The 20470-nt window shown below is 49.7% G+C and overlaps 1 protein-coding gene across 5 annotated transcripts in view; it reads left to right on the forward strand.

Moving 5' to 3' along the window:
• The window catches only part of DIP2C (disco interacting protein 2 homolog C), a 322639-nt gene that overhangs the window by 194735 nt on the left and 107434 nt on the right, over window positions 1-20470 (forward strand). For all 5 annotated transcript variants that reach the window (XM_040451581.1, XM_040451579.1, XM_040451580.1 and 2 more), the window contains 6 exons: window positions 3459-3569; window positions 16434-16557; window positions 16853-16962; window positions 17076-17178; window positions 18886-18950; window positions 20375-20468. In XM_040451581.1, coding sequence (XP_040307515.1) covers window positions 3459-3569; window positions 16434-16557; window positions 16853-16962; window positions 17076-17178; window positions 18886-18950; window positions 20375-20468 — 607 coding nt within the window. The remainder of the gene's footprint in view (window positions 1-3458; window positions 3570-16433; window positions 16558-16852; window positions 16963-17075; window positions 17179-18885; window positions 18951-20374; window positions 20469-20470) is intronic.

Consider the following 20470-nt stretch of genomic DNA (forward strand, 5'->3'; position numbering starts at 1 on the left):
AATGTTGTTTGGGGAATTACCTTCTTGGGCTTCCGAAAAGGGCTTTATGTGCCTAAGCTGAATAGGGTTTGGGGATATTTAGAGCTTCGGAAGGCACGAAGGTGCGTCACATCTGAAGGGAGCCTGCCAGTTGTATTAAAATATAAATAGACACATTACTGATAATCAGCTTTTCTATAAAGGGAAAGTGATACAGGTCCCCAAAAGAGGGGTAAGAGGTGGAGATGAAGTATCTGGAAGGAGAGAGATGTTTTTCATTTTGAGGAGCATCTGGGGCCTGAGAAGTCTTCCCAGAGAGGAAAAGTGAGCCTGTGAGCTGTAAGCTAGGCTCCAGGAAAGCATGGGAAGGAGCTGACATGGGAAGTGTGTGCAGCAGCTCCTGGTGTGAAGAGCGCTGAAGGCAAGCTGGCCGAGGGGCGTCCCTTTACCAAGAGGAGACCCTCCGAAGCGCGGCGGTGGGTTGTGCCTTTGCCTCTTGGTTTGTGGATGCCTGCTGTGCCCTGTGGGGGATTAGGTCCGATGACACCTCAAGGAATCCGTGGAGGAGCGAATACAGGGGAGCTGTGTGGGTCCCTCAGAACCAAGCACCTGCATGTGTGCGTTGCACGGGAATCACTGTGGAGACGCCAGTAAGACAGGGCTTGTGACCGACTCAGAAACGGAAACAAGACTTAACAGGAATTACTGAAGTACAGACTCCCCTTCCTTAAACTGCAAAACAAAACAGCAACAAACCTTCAGTTTTTATTCTGAGCCTTCAGAGGTATCTGACCCTCCCTGTCCCTTACTTTTATATCATCGAGAGATACAATATACAATTTCATAGTCTGCTTTTATTCACTTTACGTTGTAACTTCACGTTTCATCCTATTTAACACAATTCTGCCAGGTTTATACAGTGTGGCCTCACCAGCATGAGCTGCAGCAACAAAGCAGTGGGACCTTGCAGTCCCGGGTTCGGTTGATCTTCCTTTGAATGGAGCCGGAGTGGCAGCCAGACCTTGTTCCCAGTCTGGGGGTGCCCCATCTTCTCGCTCTCGGTTCTGTGCTCCTGGCGGGGACTCCTGCATCCAGAGCAGGTGCTCCAAGAAGACTAACAAGTCGGTATTTAACTGGTCCATTATGAATAGGTGCATCCATTGGTTTGGGATGGAACAGCAGTATGTCCTGTGTTTCCCTGCAGTTTGAACGACTTCCTCAAACATGTTGGTCCGTTTCAGGGAGAGACGTCTTGTGGCGGCGACACCCGGAAGCTCACAGATACTCACCCGGAAGACTCAGTGTTGCCCTGCCAGAGCCACATCTAAAACCTGTTGCTCTCAGCTCAGCTGCCACTTGAAGGCAGAGCCCTTACAGCTACTGCGATCCTCACACACTTTGTTAAAATAATTGCTGACGGTTCATATGTGTACATGTGCAAGTCAGTTACTTCTGGAAAGCCCTGCTCACGGCTGAGTGCTGTCAGGATGGAATAAGTTGACATAAGCAACGGTTACCTCTCAGGGTTCTCAAACACAGTCGTCGGTAGTGCAGAATGGCTTTTGCTGGCCTTACGGGGTCATGTATCTCTCATTTAGCTGATTTCAGTGAACTGCAGGAATGCTGCATGGAAAGGAAACCTTCATTGAATCCCAAGCTGATTTCTTCCCCACCTGCTATCCTGTGTCGCTAAGTTTCAAACATGGACAAATTTACGATGTGGCCTCTTCTGTTCTCAGCTGCCATCTGCGTCCCTTCACACCAACCTGCTTATTTGTATATTGAAATTGAGTGTGTTACCCACCTGCTCCTGGAAAAACTGGCAACTTCTGGTTAGGACATTTTGAGAGAAAAAATTGGTTAAATTCCTGAATGAGTCATGCAGAAGTGACCTGTGCGTGTTAAGTCATGGGATCTGGGTGCCTGTGAACACGCAGCAAACTTGTCCACAAGGGGGGAGTGGAACCCCGATGCCCAATCAGGACGTGGGGGTGATGCGGGCTACAGCAGGAGCGGGGTCTGCAGGGCGGAGAGGGCAGTGCAGACATGCAGCCACGGGACAGCTACTGCGGTGTCCTGAGGAGGCGGTCTGCCCGAGAGGTGGGCACGGCTGCTCCAGGAGGGGCTGCAGTAACAGGAGAGCTGGCTGGTGCCAGGTGAGCTACACGGCAGACCCTGGGACAAGCCCCGGACGGACTCACGTGGGATGGCATACTTGTTAAGTCGTGGGCACTGACAGAAAGGGGCATCTTGACAAACGTCCAGTAAAAAATGCAGCAATAAAAACCAAACGGTACTGCAGCAAGAAGTCTTTGCATCAAGCGTAAGAGTTAATGCCGTCAAATATGTTTAAGATCCATCCTGATTTTAGGGTACTTGTCAAAACACTGATGGGCTAAATAGGCTAATAGGTAAAAAGGGGAATGAAAAGCTTTTCACGTGAGGAAGAATAATTACAAGCCATCCCATGGAAAAATCATTCAACGTTAAGATAACCTCAGGCCTATCAGAAAACGTTTTAGAAATCATATTACCCGGGGCACCTGGACGGCTCAGTTAAGCATCAGACTCTGGATTCCGGCTCAGGCCACGATCCCAGGGTCATGGGATCAGGCTCTGCGCTGGGCTCTGTGCTGGCTGACAGCGTGGAGCCTGCTTGGGATGCTCCTCCTCCCACTGTGAGCTCGTCCCCTGCTCTTGCATGCACAGGCTGTTTCTCTTTCTCAAGACAAATAAACTTTAAACAAAAGTCCTACTACTCCGGGAAATTTAAATCAGCCTGCCTCTTATAACTCCAAGATTATTGTGCTTTTCGTCCCTAAGGCCGAGCAGGAAGGCAGTGGGTGGAACCAGGCCAGCAGGCGTTCGTGGAGCCTCATCTGTGAGGGTGCCACGGATGGACTGACAGCCCCGGCTGGCTGGCATTCACGGCTGTGTGCTGTGCGCCTGGCCTTGCACCAAGCCCTCGCCACCTTCTCTGTGACCTTCACTGCAGCACTAGGACGTAGGCAGGAAAACTGAGGCCTGGAGGGGCGGATACTGACCCGGGACCAGGATGGAGCCCTGTGGTCAGCGCCCTGCCAGCCTCGCCCCGGTGAGGAAGCACACAGCGCTCGGTCACCCCTGTGAAGGCTATGTGGAAACACGAGTTCTTACCGAGCCCAGCGAGGATGCTGTGGTTCACCCTGTGTTAAGTACGTGACAGGAAGATGACGAGCGGAACATCTGGGTAGTTGTCTTCTGGGGGCAGCGTTAGGAAGGACTGTGGGCGATACGTGTCGCTTCCAGAGAAAGTACACAGTACTTGAATGCATCTTGCTGAAGGGTAGTTTTAAGCGTGCACCTAATTTTTGTTCAGCCTCTGTTCTCACGGAGAACATGAGCCCTGCTGCCCATGGCGGTTTGCATCGTTTCTCGGTATTTTGAAAGCTGGTGGCATCGATTTGCTGGTTAATCCCTCCTGCTCTGTGTCTGTGCAGGTGGCGCTGGTGTTCCCCAACAATGACCCCGCCGCGTCCATGGTGGCCTTCTACGGCTGCCTGCTGGCTGAAGTTGTTCCCGTGCCCATCGAAGTGCCACTCACCAGAAAGGTAAAGAGCGTGCTGTCGCCAGCAGGGAGGGTCCGGCTGGGCCGCAGCGGAACGTTCTGTGGTGAAGTCAGAATGCGTAGGTGGCTGGTTTTTAAGTGGCTCTTTATCTCAGCGGGAGGTGGACCGAGAAGCACAGAGATGTTTTTGTCATTGGGGAGGCTCTACAGGTTCTCGTCATTTGTGTCAGTAGAGGGAACGGTTACTGGATGCGCAGCTCAGCGGCAGGATGAAGCAGCAGCTTTTCAGGGGTGGGGCTGCCGCACCCCGGCCTTCGAGTGCTGATGGGGGGCCGTTTGAGACGGTGGCACAGGGGGATGCAGAGCTGGCCTCTTCCCCTGGCCCTGTGGCTGCGGCTGCGTGTGGAGCGACTCCCTGTGCAGAACACCCAAGAACCCCGCTGACCAGCTCCTCCATTTCAAGGGAGACGGGGGATTTGGGGGGGCCGAGGCAGGGACGCTGTCTCACCAGATGCCCCAGCCCTGCACTGCCACCACACACAGGGGGAGTCTCACACATTCAGAGCTCCTCCTTGAGCGGGGTGTTCACGTCACCCATTAGGCATTTCAGCCCTTGGGGCCTGCACCAGAGAGATGAACCTCCAAAACATCTGCCTTTGGAAATACGGGGCTTGCGTCCAGCATACCCATGGGGCTCATGCTCCACTCACTTGTCCCAAGGCCCAGCACAGAAGCAACAGTTTAGAAAGTGATTGCACTGTGTGTGAAGAGGGTTCATTTGCTGGCCCTAAAGCATCTGCCAGAGGGGCAAAGGCCTGCTGGAACTCCATCTGGGGATAGAGGTGCTGATGGCGACCCTTTGTGCACATTGCTTCTACCTTGCTAGTGCTGCTCTGCTACAGCCAACAGGTGCACCCCAGCCCCGTGCCCTCCTCCTGCGTCAACGAAGCCAGTAAGCGTGCTGCAGCCCCACATTTGCCTCCTGCCTTGCTAGAGCTGCAGGTGCCCATAGACCGCACAGGGATACCCGTGCGCGCCTGGCACTGGGAGCCAGGGGCTAGGACACCTGGGCCCCGTAGGTCTGTATCATGGAGAGAGACTGTTCTTGACAGATGGCTTGCGGGGCACTGCACAGACGACAGACTGAGACACAGCCCAGGCTTTCTGGGAGGAACGTCTGTTTACCTGTCCTGGGGTGCAGTACCTGTCCTGGGGCACAGGTTATCTGTCCTGGGGCACAGCCTGAGGTACAGGCTTCAGGTTTGTCACATCTAGAGACTGTGGAGGTGCTCCCAGGGAACGTGGACAGGGGGACAACTTTGCACTTTCCCTTGACTGTGCTCCAGTTCACTGGCACCTCCATGAAAGGAGCCCTAATTTTTGCAACTGTAACCAGGAGACACCTCCAGACATCCTGGTCTGGAGGCCAGCAGGATTTAGGACTGTGGTCCCACAAACTGTATGTATACACATACTTTAAAAGCTGCTGCCTGAGGGCCTGGCTGCCAGTCAGCCTGTAACTAGTGCTCAGTGGGATTCCTCCCTTTGGAACTTGGACAGGTCTCAGCACGCCCTTAACAGTGGGAACATATCTGGAGTACATTTGGCTGCGTAGACAATCAGAGGGGTTCAGGAGACAACCAAGGGTAAGGCTGAACGAGGAGATTCATTACTTCCACAGCCCACTCCTTCCAGACTGGGAGAGGTACCTGCTGCACTTAATACAGAGAGGCCAACAAAACGAGCAGACAGACAAACGTGTTCCAGAAGAAAGAACAAGATAGAACCTTAATGAACAGAGATAAATACTTTACCTAATTAGGAGTTCAAAGTAATGGTCATGAGGAAGCTCACAGAACTCAGGAGAAGGAAGGATGAACACACAACTTCAACAGGGAGATGGAAGATAGGAGGGAATACCACTTAGGTCAAGCCACTTAAGATACAGTAAAGTGGGGCGCCTGGTGGCTTAGCCGGTTGAGCGTCCAACTTCAGCTCAGGTCATGATCTCACGGTTTCTGTGTTGGAGTCCTGTGTCGGGCATGTGCTGACAGCTCAGAGCCTGGAACCTGCTTGACATTCTGTGTCTCCCTCTCTCTCTGCCCCTCCCCTACTTGTGTGTTTTCTCTCTCTCTGTGTGTATCTCTTTCTCTCTCAAAAAATAAACATTAAAAAAATTTTTAATTAAAAGATAGAAAAGAATACAGTAACGGAACTGAAGAATGCCCTGTGAAGTTCCCACTAGAAAAAAACAGAAGGAAGCAGCAGCCATCAAGAGGACAGGACAATAGACCTCACACAGAGCAGCAAAAAGAAACCAGGAAAAATTTAAGATAGCTTGAGGGACCTGTAGGACAGCATCAATCAGAACAGCATTCACAATATGTGTGTCACAGAAAAGAAAGAGAGAAAGGGACAGAAAACGTTCCTAACCTCGGGAGAGAAATAGACATCCAGGTCCATGGAGCCTGGAGAGCTGTAAGTAAGATGAATCCAAGGAGTTCACACCAAGACAAGTTATAATTAAAATGTCAGAGGCTAACGAGAGAATCTTAAGAGCAGCAGGAGAAAAACAACTTGTTCCATACAAGGAAACAGCTAAGATGGTCAGCACATTTTCAGCAGAAACCTGGCAGCCCAGAAGGGAGCGGCAGGATATATTCAAAGTACTGAAAAGAAAACCTACAACCAAGAATACTCTGCCCAGCAAGGGCCGTCATTCAGAATTGAAGGAGGGATAGTTTTCCAGACAAGCAAAGTGTAAAGGAGCTCATTGCCACTAAACAGGCCGTGGGAGAAATGTTACAGTGAGAGGGCCTTGATTAGTAGCAAAATACGAGAGAGTATAAATCTCACTGGTAAAGGTAAATGTACAGTAAAGGTAATGGATTAATTGCTTACTAAACTAGAACGAAGGTTAAAAAGACAAAAGTAGTAAAAATCAGGAAAACTACGATACTTAGTTATGGGATACGCAATGTGAAAAGATATAAATGTAACATCAAAACATTAATTGTGGGGAGGGCAGGTAAAAACTCAAGAGTTTTAGAGTATGTTCAAACTTAATATATAAATACACACACACACACACACACACACAAGATTAAACGTGTGTGTGTGTATAGGCTGTTATGTGTGAGTCTTATGGTGACCAAAAAGCAAATACCTCTAATAGATACACAAAACACAAAGGGAAAGAAATCTAAGTGTAATACTAAAGAAAGTCATCAAACCACAAAAAAGCGAAGAAGAGAGGAACAGAGAGGCCCAACTAAAAGAAAAACCAGAAAACAGTTACCAAAATGGCAATAAGTACATACTTATCAATAATTACTTTAAATGTAAAAGAACCAAATTCTCTGATCAAGAGACACAGAGTGGGTTAATGGGAAAAAACAAAAACGATCTGCTGCCTACAAGAGGCTCCGTTCAGATGTAAGGACGCACACAGAGGAAAGTGAGGGGTTGCAGAAAGATACTCCACAGAAGCGGGGACGTAAAGGAAGATGACTAGCTGTAGTTCTATCAGACAAAACACACTTCAAACCAAAGACTGTAATAAGAGACAAAGAAGGGGAGATACTTAATGATGAAAGGATCAGTCCACTGAGAAGACACAGCATTTGTAGACATTTATGTACCCAATATGGAACACCTAAATCTATGAAGCAAATATTAACAGACCTAAAGGGAGACATGCAATTCAGTAGTAGTAGGGACGTCAATACCCCACTGACATCAGTGGACTTAATTTATACTGAACACTCCATCCATTAGCAATAGAATACACATTCTTCTCAAGGGCATTTCCAGTGTTCTCCAGGATAGATCACATGTTAGGCCACAAAACAAGTCTCAATAAATCAAAGAAGGCTGAAATTCTATCAAGCATCTTTTCTGACCCATAATGGTATGAAAGTAGAAGTCAGTTACAGGGAGAAAACTGGAAATTTCACAGATATGTGGATTTTATGCAGCATGCTTCTGAACAACCAGTAGGTCAATGAAGAAATCAAAGGAAAAGTCAAGAAACAGCTTGAGACTAACTTAAACGGTAGCAGAACATATGAAAACTTCAAAGCTCAGCAGAAGTGGTTCTAAGAAGAAAGGTCACAGCAATACAGGCCTACCTCAGTCCATCAGAAAAATCTCTAATCTGAAACTTTCAGGAACTAGAAAAAAAAAGCAAATGAAGCCCAACCATGAAGCTGATTCTTTCAAAAGATAAACAAAATTCATACACCTTTAGCTAGACTCAGCAAGAAAACAAGAGAACAGGACTCAAATATAATCAGAAATGAAACAGAAGTTATAACTGATGCCACAGAAAAAGGGTTAGGGGATACCACCATGAATAACTATATGCCAACAAATTGGACTCCTAGAATTGGATAAATTCCATAAATGTACACTCTTCCAAGGCTGAATCATGAAGAAGTAGAAAATCTGAATATGGGTTAGTAGTAAGTAGATTGACTCAGTTATCAAAAACCTCCAGTAAACAGAAGTCCAGGATCATCAGATGGCTTCACTGGTGAATTCTGCCAAACATTCAGAAAGATTTAATACCTCTCCTCAAACTCTTCCAAAAAATTGAGAGCAAAGGAAACTTTCAAATTCATTTTTACAAGATCAGTGTTGCCTGATACCAACACCAGGCAAGGATACCATAAGAAAATAAGATTACAGGCCAAATATCCTTGGTGAACATAGATGCAAAAATTCTCAACAAAATATTAGCAAACAGAGCTCAATAACATGTTAAAAGGATCATATTCCATAAGTTAATGGGATTTATTTCAGTGATGCACAAATGGACCAACATTTGTGAATCAATCAATGTGACATACCACACCAACAAAATGAAAGATAATCATGATCGTAGACACAGAAAAAGCACTAGCAAAATTCAACATTCTTTTTTTTTAAGTTTTTATTTAAATTCCTGTTAACATATAGTGTAATGTCAATTTCAGGTGTACAGCGTAGTGATTCAACGCTTCATACGACACCCAGTGCTCATCACAACAAGCTCGCTCCTAATCCCCATCACGTTTGGGGGGGGGGGGGGGGGGGGGGGCGGGTGATAACGGGATGAGTGTGTCCTCTGTAATTGAGAGTCTCAGTCTTGGTTTGCCCTGACAAGACCCCCCTCTTTTTTTCCCTTTGTTTTATTTCTTCAATTCCACGTAGGAGTGAAATCATATGGTATTGTGTTTTTCTGGCTTCACTTGGCATAATGATCTCTGGCTCTATCCATGCCATTGAAAATGGCAAGTTTCATTCTTATGACTAATTTTCCATTGCATATATATATATACCCCATCTTCTTTATCATCCATCAGTTGATGGACACTTGGGCTGTTTCCATGGTTTGGCTATTGTAGATAATGCTGCTGTAAAAATAGGGGTGCATATATCCCTTTGAATTAGTATTTTTTATTTTGGGGGGGGGTAAATACCCAGTAGTGTGATTGCTGCATCATAGGGTAGTTCTGTTTTTAGCTTTGAGACTTCCATAGCTTTAGCTTTTAATTTCCATACCGTTTTCCAGAGCAGCTACACCAGTTTTCATTCCCACTAACAGTGCAAGAAGGTTTCCCTTTCTCTACATCCTTGCCAACACCTGTTGTTTCTTGTGTTGTTGATTTCAGCCATTCTGACAGGTGTGAGGTGGTATCTCATTGTAGTTTTGATTTGCATTCCCCTGATGACCAGTGATGTTGAGCATCTTTTCTTGTGTCTGTTGGCATCTGGATGTCATCTTTGGAGAGATGTCTATTCGTCAACATTCATTTTTTTGAGTAAAGAAAGTCAACAAAGTGAGTATAAAGAGAATGTACTTCGACATAATAAAGGCCATATATGACAAGCCCACAGCTAACCTTTCATTCAGTTGTGAAAAGCTGTAAGTGTTTCTTCTAAGATCAACCCATTCTTGCCATTTCTATTCAACATAGTATTGGAAGTCCTGGGCATAGCAGTTAGGCAAGAAAAAGATGTAAAATGGCATTCAATTACTAAGGAAGAAGTAAAACTATCTCTATTTGAGGATGACATGATTTTATATATAGAAAACAATAAAGACTCCCCCCAAAAACTCTTAGAACTTTTTAGTGAATTGAGTAAAGTTGCAGGATAGAAAATCAGCATATAAAAATTGGTTGCATTTCTATACGCTAACGGTGAACTATCAGAGAAATTAAGAAAACAATCTCATTTATAGTTACATCAAAAAGAACAACATATCTAGGAATAAATTTAACCAAGGAAGTGGAAATACTCTGAAAATTATAAGACCTTGGTGAACGAAATGAAGACACACACACACAATGAACGGGAAGACATTCCATACTTAGGGATTGAGAGACGTAATATTGTTAAAATGTCTGTATTACCTAAAGTAATCTACAGTATTCAGCACAATCCCTATTAAAATTCCAATGGCACTCAATCTAACTGTTCACAGAAATAGAAAAAAACATTCCAAAAATTTGTATGGAACTACAGGAGAACCCAAATGGCCAAAACAATCTTGAGTAACAAGGGCAAAGCTGGGGACACCTGGCTTCCTGATCTCAAGCTCTATTACAAAGCTTTAGTAATTAAAACAGTATGGACACATAGGTCAGTGGAATAAAATAGCCCAGAAATAAACCCACACATACACGGTCAATTTAGGACAGAAGATCCAAGAATACACGACAGGGAAAGGACAGTCTCTTCAATAAATGATGTTGGGGAAGTTGGACAGCTATAAGCCAAAGGATGAAACTAGACTCTCATCTTACCCCATACACAAAAATTAACTCAAAATGGATTAAAGACTTGAATGTAAGACCTGAAACCGTAAAACTTCTAGAAGAAAACATAGGCAGTAAGTTCCTTGACATCAGTCTTGGGATGATTTTTTGGATTTGACACCAAAAGCAAAGGCAACAGAAGCAAAAACACACAAGTGGGACCACATCAAACTAAAAATCTTGTGCACAGCTGAGGAAACCATCCACCGTCAACCTACAGAATGGAAAGAAATTCTTGTACATTGTGCATCTGATAAGGGATTAATATCTAACATACGTGAAGAATTCATACCACTTAATAGCAAGAGAATCCGATTAAAAAATAGAAGATCTGAATAGACGTTTTTCCAGAGGAGACACACACGCACACACACATAGGCACAAAGATGCTCAACATCACTAATCATCATAGAAATAGAAACCAAAACCACAATGAGGTCTCACCTCATACCTATTAAAATGGCTAATATCTAAAAGACAAGAAATAGCAAGTAATAGCAACTACTGAAGTGCCTCAAAAAATTAAAAATAGTATTACCTTATGATCCAGCAGTTACACTAGGTATTTTTCTAAACAAAGGTATAAGCACTAATTCAAAAAGATACATAACACCAGATATTCATTGCAACATTATTTATAATCAGATATGGAAACAACCCAAGTGTCCATCAATGGATGAATGGATAAAGAAGAGATTATATATGTATACCAACGGAATATTACTCAACCATAAAAAAATGAAATCTTGCCATTTACAATGAAGGGACCCTGAAGGTATTATGTTAAGTGAAGTAAGTCAGACAGAGAAAGACAAACACCATGTGATTTCTCTTAAATATGGAATCTAAGAAAACAAATGGACAACCAGAACTTAAAGAAACACAACAGACGGTGGATGCCAGTGGTGGTGGTTGTGGGGTGGGTGAAATGGCTGAAGGGAGTGAAGAAGTACAAACTTCCAGTAATAAAGAAGTCATGGGGGTATAGTCACAATGGTGACTACATTCAGCGATACTTCATGCACATTTGAAAGTTGCCAAGAGAGTAAATCTTAAAAGTTCTCAACTTTTTTTGTGTATTGGTAATTTTGCAGTATATACAAATATTGAATCATCATGTTATACACCTAAAACTGCTGGAATGTTATATGTCAATTATATCTGAACCTTTTGAAAAAAGAACACTGAGCCTAGTGATCTGTCAATAACTATGTGTTTGAATATCTCATTCTTCAGTGTCATTACACTAGAAATCTGGATAAATTAGAGGGTTTTGATTTTATTTTGGGGGATGTTGGTTGTTGCTTACGTTTTGGTGTTTCGACATGATTGAGTCCCATGTTCGCTATGATTTGTCAGATGTAATTCCAAATCTTGCTCTCACAGTGTATTCGAAAATAAGAAACATATGTTGTACATACCCCACATATCGGTGTCAGGTTTTTTGTCCAAGGCTTACTTGCAAGTGCTTGTTGCCAGCGTTCCAGGCTCCACCCCCGAGCCCTATGATATTCACAATGGAGAAATGTGGAAGAGTTTGGGGACTGAGTGAATGGATAGCCACAGTCTTCTAAGCGATTCTTTGGCACTGTGGTAAATTCCACTACGGTTCACCTGAAAGCCTACTTGGGGCATATGACGCTCCTCCTTCAATTGATATTAAATTCAGTGCGTTGAGGTCTTTGGGAAATGCAAAGGGCTGGTTACCTGACTTCAAGGCTCAAAGCCCTCTGAGTTCTGTCGTCAGTAGTGTCAAAACGATAATCTGGAAGAATTTGTAGGTTGCTGTTCGTACAGAGACTGGCTCTTAGCACTGCAATAACCAGATGGTTATCTCTGTGATGTTCTCATGTGATCAGTTGCTATTATTTATGTGCTTCTCATCACATAGAGGGTTTAGACTTTTCTACTTAAGTCTATAGCCTGATGTCTCCCAAAGCAGAGCTGGTTTGCAGAGGAAAATCACGTGAACAAAGAGACACGTGCCTCTGCCCTTTGGGTCACGTGATGACACAAGCACGTCATTTCAAATACTGCTGATGCAAACGTGTGCCACCGTATAACATTTCTTAATACACACTTGGATGTATATTAAATGAATAAACATTATTCATTTAAATAAGGAGGTTAAGTATCCTTTGGATGTTTGACAGGCACGTAAGCGGTTCACTTTAATTGTACTGGAAACCTTCCTAACTGCGTGAGTATTAGGTTACTGCAGTAATCATCAACGGGAGGGGAGATGTCATTAGGTGTGTTCTATCCTAGGCCCTGGGGCCCAACCATCCCCTTTGAGGCTGAGAGCTCTTAGTGGCAAGTCTGGTGGTTCGGCAAGGGTCCGTGCAGGTGTGAGCACCCACAAGCGAGCTCTGCTGGTACAGGCGTGGGCAGGGGAGTACAGTCTCACCTGTGCCGTGTTGGCCCTGCTGGGACTGGGCTGCCTACTGTCTTGGGCATCTAGGCTGCGACCTGCCAGGTGGTGTGCCCTCACCTCCCCAGCCCACGGAGACCCTTGGGTTATCGGCCTGAACCAGGGGACCAGAAGGCACTTGTCAGAAGAAGATGCTAGGTTCCTCCGTCCATAGAGCATTTTCTGCTGGGAAACAGGACCAGGAGATGACTTTGTCTCAGTGAAGCCAGAAGCTGCGTGCCAGGCCTCGGGCTCTGAGCTCAGAACATGACATCCGTGCCTTGGAAGACTTCTTAGTTTTGAACAGAAGACCACATTGGTCCTTTGCAGGTCAGCATGGGGTAAGGTGTGCACGGAAGCGTAGGTGATGGAGTCGCACACTTCCTCTGCCAGTTCTGTGCCACTGGGTTTGCCACGAAGGGCCTAATGAGAGCCGTTTTCTAAATCCTGAATGTTGTTTGATGGGCTGAACAATTTAGTGTCCTGTGTGTTTCTTCACGCTCCCTCCTAGTTCTTGGGTGGGAGGAGAAAGCTGCCCTTTCTGTGAGGGGTTTGCAGTAGGAAGGGCTGGAGTTCCTGGATGATTTGGCCAGGGGCTGTGGGGGAGCCAGAGGGGAGCCCCCAGGGGCCTCCTGAGATGGGCCTGGCAGGGTCGCAGCAGAGCTAGGACAGCCTGGCGCTGTCGCCCTCCTGAGGCGGCTGCGCTTCGGTTCAAGCCGGCTGTGTGCAGGGAGGCTCCGTCGGCCCGCGAGCGGGCCCAGCCCACAGTCCCCCTCTGCCGACACGGGCTGCGCCTCAGGCATGCAGATCTTACAGGAGAGTGACAGGCTGTTAGGAGGGGCCAAACTGTGCGTGTTCCAAAGTACCACGGGACCGGAGACACAACGGCCCGTGGGCCACGGGCATCAGCAGCACCGTGCATGTGTGAGACGCCTTTGCGCTTCTGTCCTGCTCCACCTGCTGAGAGCCAAGGAGCTGCTCAGCTGGCACAGGACAAACTTGGATAAACACAAGCCTCGTGGTGAGGGGCCCCAGACGCAGAGTGAGTTCACGAAAGGGACTTTTCTGTGAGCCGTCCTCGCATTTGTTAATACCCTTCTGTGTGTGAGATTGCTGCTTCCTGCCTGGGAGGCTGGGGCGGAGCAGACCCTGGTTGGGACGTGTCCAGCCTGGCCTGGTGGGTGCTCCAGGGGTCGTCGGAGAGACCGGGAGGCTTCCCACGAGGCGACGTAACGTGGCACCTCTCTGTTGCAAGAGGGTTGGAGGTGACAGGCTGAAGTCAGGTGCGGTCTGGCTTCTCTTGACGAGCCAGAAAGAATCATCGTCAGGATTTTGTGACCGGGGAGGTGGTCACCGGCTGCCCTGACAGCACAGCTCTTGAGAGGGTGGAGCCCCAACCGAACCGAGGAGGAACCACGGGCCGGGCGTGTGGGCCTTCCCTGGGAAGGTGCACACGGAGCGCCGAGTCGGGGCCAGAGTGCACAGGCTTCATTCAGTCTCCCTGAGACGGGACGGCAGCTTCCCGAAGCCAGCGGCAGGTCGGGCCGCCTGGAGGCGGCTCTTTCCGCAGGCTGGGCGGGAGGCCCCACGTAGAGACGGGGCCCGGGGAGGACCGTGGCTCTGACGTGGTGTTGAGAGTGTGTTCACCCGCTCCGGGCTCTGGGGTCAAGCACGTTCAGCTTCAGCGTGTGAAGGAGACACACAGGCTTCTTCGGGAACAGGCGATGGAGTCTCGTCTGCGCCGCTGGGGTTGGGTGGGCAGACCTGTTTCTGCACAGCTGCCTGGCGCTCCAAGTAGGAATTTTCCAGATGAGGAGGACAGAAGCCCCTTGGAGGTGAGGTCTGAATTTGGGGCTGAACTGTGGCATTCGGTCCCTTACTCTTCTCATCTGCTGTCCCCTGCTGCTGCCTTATGTCAGCTGTCTCATGTGTGTGAATGTGTCACTTTGAACATCAGTCTCGAGCAGGTTGTAGAAAGGGCGCAGGGGCGGTGTCTGCCGAGAAAACCGAGATGGGTTGCGAGCCCTTGGCACGGCCGCAGGCCCTGGCAGGTCCCAGCCCACAGACCCGTGCTCACTCTCCCGAGCTGTTGGCTCATGTGGCTCTGAGGTAGCGAATTCCTGCTCACAAAGAAATGCCTCCCTGCCACCAGACATGACCTCAGAACTTGTCTCGATGTTTGGCAACATGACCTCCAAATTCACATTGGAGTGAGTATTAAAAACTCCACTTGAGGGGCGCCTGGGTGGCGCAGTTGGCCGAGCGTCCGACTTCAGCCAGGTCACGATCTCGCGGTCCGTGAGTTCGAGCCCCGCGTCAGGCTCTGGGCTGATGGCTCGGAGCCTGGAGCCTGTTTCCGATTCTGTGTCTCCCTCTCTCTCTGACCCTCCCCCGTTCATGCTCTGTCTCTCTCTATCCCAAAAATAAATAAACGTTGAAAAAAAAAATTTTTTTTTAAATAAATAAAAAAAAATAACTCCACTTGAAAAAGCATTGCTTGAGGGAAAAGTACCGTGAGGGTCCTGAAACAGGAACGTCCCTGTCCGTCGGGCGCCAGCCCCCTGCTCGCCTCTCTGTGCTGCATGGGGTATCGGGATGTTGGCGGTGCGATTCCGAGTGAGGAGACCTGGATTTCACCGTAGGGTTAAACTGTGAACCAGTTGCTTGACAGGCTCGTTTGAAGACATCCGTGCTGCTGATTTTACCCACTGGAGACCCCGTCACCACACGCTTTCTTAGTGAGGCGTACGTGGGCGGAGCGACCGGAAGGCAGGGCTGGTCTGCCCACAAGCTTGCTGGGTTGTCCGTGGGCTCAGGAAGAGCCCGGTGGGAACAAACCAGGGTGGCCGGTTCACCGTGTTGTGATGTTTCAGTTGTAGGAATGTCCGCTCCTTGCTGGCTTTCGTTTTGTTTTCTAAATCCTGGCTGGTGTGACTGTGGGGGTGAAGAAAGTCGGTTGAGCAGACCTGCTGCGGGCAGCCAGATGTGGTCAGCAACAAAACCACAGGTTGGCGGCCCCTGGATCGCCTCTCCGAGGAAAGCTCCATCCCGTGGGGTCCACGGGATGCCATGCTCCTAAGTCAGTGCTGGTCATTTGGGGCTTCTGGTGCTCTGGCCCGCCAGCATCCAAGTCCCGCAGCAGGCGCCTGTCCGGCTGTGTCCTTGGTCACAGACGTACTCCGGGCGCACAAGGGTGGCAGGCCTTTTGGTTGGGAACGGGCGTCTAGTTCGCCCACAGTGGATGTCAACAGACACAGCAGGGCCCTGTGCTCTGAGTAAAGTCAGGCTCTGTGTTAGGGAGGAAGACGAACCCTTTCTGCTCTCCACGACGGTTACGTTCTATGGTCATAGTCTTAGGGAACTGGAGGGAGTCGTAGCAGCAGCTGTTTAAGGGACCCACTATGTGCCAGGCGCACACTGAGCACTGTCCACGCTCCTCCAGTTTATTCCTTGCAGCAGACCCACTCAAGGGCTCTGCTCTCACCCCATGGCACAGGTGAGGAAACAGACTGAGTGACCTCGCCGTCCCGTTCGAGGTCACACGGCAGCAAGCGGCAACCGGGGCTGTGATCCCAGTTCTGCAGAGTCCGGGGAGGTTCCCTCCCTCCCAGAACCCAGGGACAAGGCCACGTCTTGCCAGGAGGGTACCCGTCCTTCCCGGCTTTGTGACTTCTGTGTCTGTCGCCTCTCCCAGGACGCGGGGAGCCAGCAGATCGGGTTCTTGCTTGGAAGCTGTGGAGTCACTGTGGCCTTGACGAGCGACGCCTGCCACAAAGGGCTGCCGAAAAGCCCAACCGGGGAGATCCCCCAGTTCAAAGGTAAGCCACAGCCAGGAGCCTAGTTGGGGGTCTGGCTCTTCACTCAGGAAGGTCCTGCGTCTCCCCTGGACATGCTCTTCTGCACACGGAACGCAATACGTCTGCTGTTGTCAGCCTGCCGTGTGGCGTGGTTTACCGGGCGGTACGTGTGCTGTTGACGTTGTCTGAGGCTTGAGGAAGCCCTGGCGATCCCCCCTGGTTCATGTTACATGGGCCACAGGAAGGGGAAACGACTTGGCAAGCCTGGTTTCTGGGTAGTACGCCTCTCAGAGGGGTCTGTTTGTTTCTTTGCAAGGTTGGCCAAAGCTGCTGTGGTTTGTCACAGAGTCAAAGCATCTCTCCAAGCCCCCTCGAGATTGGTTCCCACACATCAAAGATGCGAACAACGACACCGCGTACATAGAGGTGAGTTGCAGCGCTGCCCACGGGCGTCGAGCAGTTGGGCCGACCTTGGCCTGACTGGGGCAGCCGCGTTGTCCTCTCTGTACCCCTCTCTGCACGTCCCCATCTCATTTCAGTATAAGACCTGCAAGGACGGAAGCGTGCTCGGGGTGACCGTGACCAGGATCGCGCTGCTGACCCACTGCCAGGCCCTCACGCAGGCATGCGGCTACACGGAAGGTATGGGCAGGGCCCTGACTCAAGACTGCGTCCCTGGGAGGCTCGTGTCAGCTGTGGAGGGACTGAGTCACTCCCCCTGGTAATGGAAGGAGTGACGTCAGGTTTGCACGGAGCTCGGCAGGCAGTGCCTTCTTGTTGCCCTCGCTGTGCAGGGCGAGAGAGCTCTGGTGTCTCATCTCTCCAGGATGTGGGTCCTGATGGGATCAGACCCGCCCCATGACCTCACCGAACCCTCATGACCTTGGCAGAAGCCGCATTTCCAATGGCAGCCATGCCGGTGTGCGGGCTTCCACCCGTGAACTCAGAGGGCACGGCTCAAGCTGTAGCCGATAGTTAATTCTGTGGGTGTTCATGCCTGGGTGCAAGTTAGGGTCTCTGGGATCTTCAGAAAAAGCCCACGTTCAGCCCACCCCTAGCAGCTCAGGGAGAATCTCTGATGGGGATTCTGCGAGCTTCTCAGGGTGGGCGGCAGCTGCCGAGGGTGTGGTTTTTATGACGCACACTCTGTCTCCCGAACAGGACGGTCCTGGAGGCCAGGAGGTAGGTGACCAGAGGTAACCGTGGCCACGGTGCTGGCTGGGGGTCATAAAAGGCAGGGTCCGCCCAGGTAACCAGCTACCCCCTGGCTGGGGCTTCTGTGACCAAGGCCCTGCCCTGGGGACTTGGACGTGAGCGCAGCCCTGGGGCTGGTGCCTGAGGAAGCTGGTGGTGGCATCTGCGCTGCCCTGGGGGTTGGATGCTCCTCTCCTTCTCTGTCCCCAATGCCACTGGCAGTGTCCCTCCGAAAAGACAATTCATTTGTGTCCTGGGGATGTTGTGGCTCACGTTTGGTCCCTAAACTAGTTTCCAAGGTACTTTCACCTTGAGACACGTGACTGCTAATCGTTTCTCACAGCCTCAGGACTCGTATTCCTTGTTCTGCTTTCTTGAAGGTCCAGGGCTGTCGCTTTTACAGGTGCCAGAGAAAACACACACACACACTGGCTCCTTATTTCTAAAGTGAAAATACTCGTAGGACGTGGAACAGAGGCTGTTTCCTTCACGCGGGGACGCCTGCCTTCTCTGTGAAGTGGGGTCAGGTGCACGATACCAAAGCTCTGGCGAGCAGCACAAGGACAGCGTATGGACCTAAGAGGAGGCGTCAGGAAATGCCCAGTGTCAAGTGTGGCTTCAGAAAAGTTTTTCCACGTAGCTTCCACGTGCCACCGTGGCCCTTGTTTTCAACTATGTATCGTTAGCAGCCTTTCTTCCCGCTTCACGAGGTGTCCCCCATAAACCTTGAACACTGTTCCGTCACCGTCCTTCCAAATCCCGTGCCTCCTTTATGACTCCAGCCACCCTGAGGCTTCTAGTGATGGGACCCCCTGCGTTTGCTGGAAAGCACTTCCCTTTCCTGGGGGATCCCATGATGGAAATGAAAAGAATCTTTAAAAAGTTACAGGCAGGGAGGGTCAGTAAGGACATAAATAGAAGGAATAAAATGTTTTAAGTGGCCTGTGAAGCCGTCGCTGTTAACTGATGTGTCAGGAGGCTAGAAACACTTTTCCAGGTGGGCAGTGTTTTTAAATGGGTTTGCAGGCTGCAGGATGTCTGCAGAGGTACTGGGAACCATGTTTCCAAGGTCCTGTACTGCCCCTGACATGATGTTGGATTTTCTTTGCCCTTTGGGCTGTGCTACATGAAAATCTTCCGTTTTTATTTGTTCAGCGGAAACCATAGTGAATGTGTTGGATTTCAAGAAGGACGTTGGGCTCTGGCATGGCATCCTAACAGTAAGTGTGACCCTTCCCCTGTCCCCCCCGGGCCACAGCCAGAATTAGGGTCTGTACACACGGCCACTCGCCCAAGCCCCTCTCGCACTGGGGAGCAAAGCTGTTAATTGCTGGAAGCTTTAAGCTGTCTGCTAATGCGACTTCCCAAGCCCAGGAAGCCTGCGGGAGTCAGCCGCTCACGGGAGTCACAATTCCCCCCCCCCCCCCCCGCCACCATATAGAGGTGCAGCTGTTGAGGAAACAGGGTATCTCTCTGCCCCCTTCTGGAATCACGACTGCGATGATGTTAGTCACATCTCCCGTCTGGGTCACTTTTCCTTTGCATTTGGTTTCACTCTGACACTGTTGTTCTTTTTCCTTTCTGTGAGTCAGTGCTTGTGAATATTTTGCAAACCTGCTTGGTTATGCCACAGGGGAAGCGCTTTACAGGTCCCCCTTGTGCTGACAGTTCCACTCCCGTCATAAAGAAATGCGTGCCGCCTCCTTGTGGGTGCTGCCTGGCCAGGGCGGGCAGTTCGGAGCTGCAGGCGCTTTGATGGAGACCCAGCCTGGTTATCTAAGGTCTGCACAGCCCTTGCAGGTGTGCATAGCTTAACTGCTGGAGCATCGCTGTGTCGGTTTCATAGGTGGTGATCTTTACTCCCCTGTTTGTAAGTTCCTTATGCTAAGCTTCATCTTTTCTGAGGTAGAAAATTCTAGGGGCTTTTGCACGAGTGATAGGATATGAGTAGACGAAGTGTGATTTGTCGCCTCTTGGTGAGGGCACGTGAGCAGCACATGGACCGGAGGGTGGGGGCTCCGTGGCTTCCCTGTGGTTGGTCTCTGCCTCTGGGTCCCGGGAGGTGTCAGCCTGGAGAAGCCAGGCTGCCCGTGTGCGCTCGCGAGGCGAGCAGGTATCGTGGGGAGAGCGCGGGCTGCCTCACCCCAGCCGATGCCAGTCCTGCCTTCTGCGGCTCTGTGCCCGCAGGCCCGTCGCCTGCCCCCAGGACCTCCTGAACCACAGGGTTCCTGCCTGTCAAGTGGGTTGATGGTCCTGTGTGGTGTCGTGAGCACTCAGTCCACCTCCCTGCCCGATGGTCGCGGCAGCCGCCTAGGGGCTGTTGCCGTTCAAGCTCCTCTTTGATGCTGTTGCTCTGCAGTAGTCTTGTCGGTGCTGTCCTCAGCTGCTCGCCGTTGCTTTGGATCGGCAGTTTCTGAGTCTCTATTTCACTGCCACCTCCTAGAGCAAGGCCTGGCTCCTGCTGGATGCACACGCTCCTCCCTGGCATCTTCTGTGTGGCCAGTGGTGCCCTTGGCCCCCAGCATGGAGCAGGGAGCAAGCCCGTGATGGGGGCCCAGGCCTGTCGCGTCCCCGCGCGAAGCCTGGTGGGGCGGGGTGCCTGTCCTGCTAATGTGTCAGCAGTCACCTGGTGCGTTGTTTCCAGAGCGTCATGAACATGATGCACGTGATCAGCATCCCATATGCGCTGATGAAGGTGAACCCGCTGTCGTGGATTCAGAAGGTCTGCCAGTACAAAGGT

This window comes from Herpailurus yagouaroundi, unplaced genomic scaffold, assembly GCF_014898765.1.
Source record: "Herpailurus yagouaroundi ecotype Mexico unplaced genomic scaffold, PumYag 203, whole genome shotgun sequence".
Classification (NCBI taxonomy): Eukaryota; Metazoa; Chordata; class Mammalia; order Carnivora; family Felidae; genus Herpailurus; species Herpailurus yagouaroundi.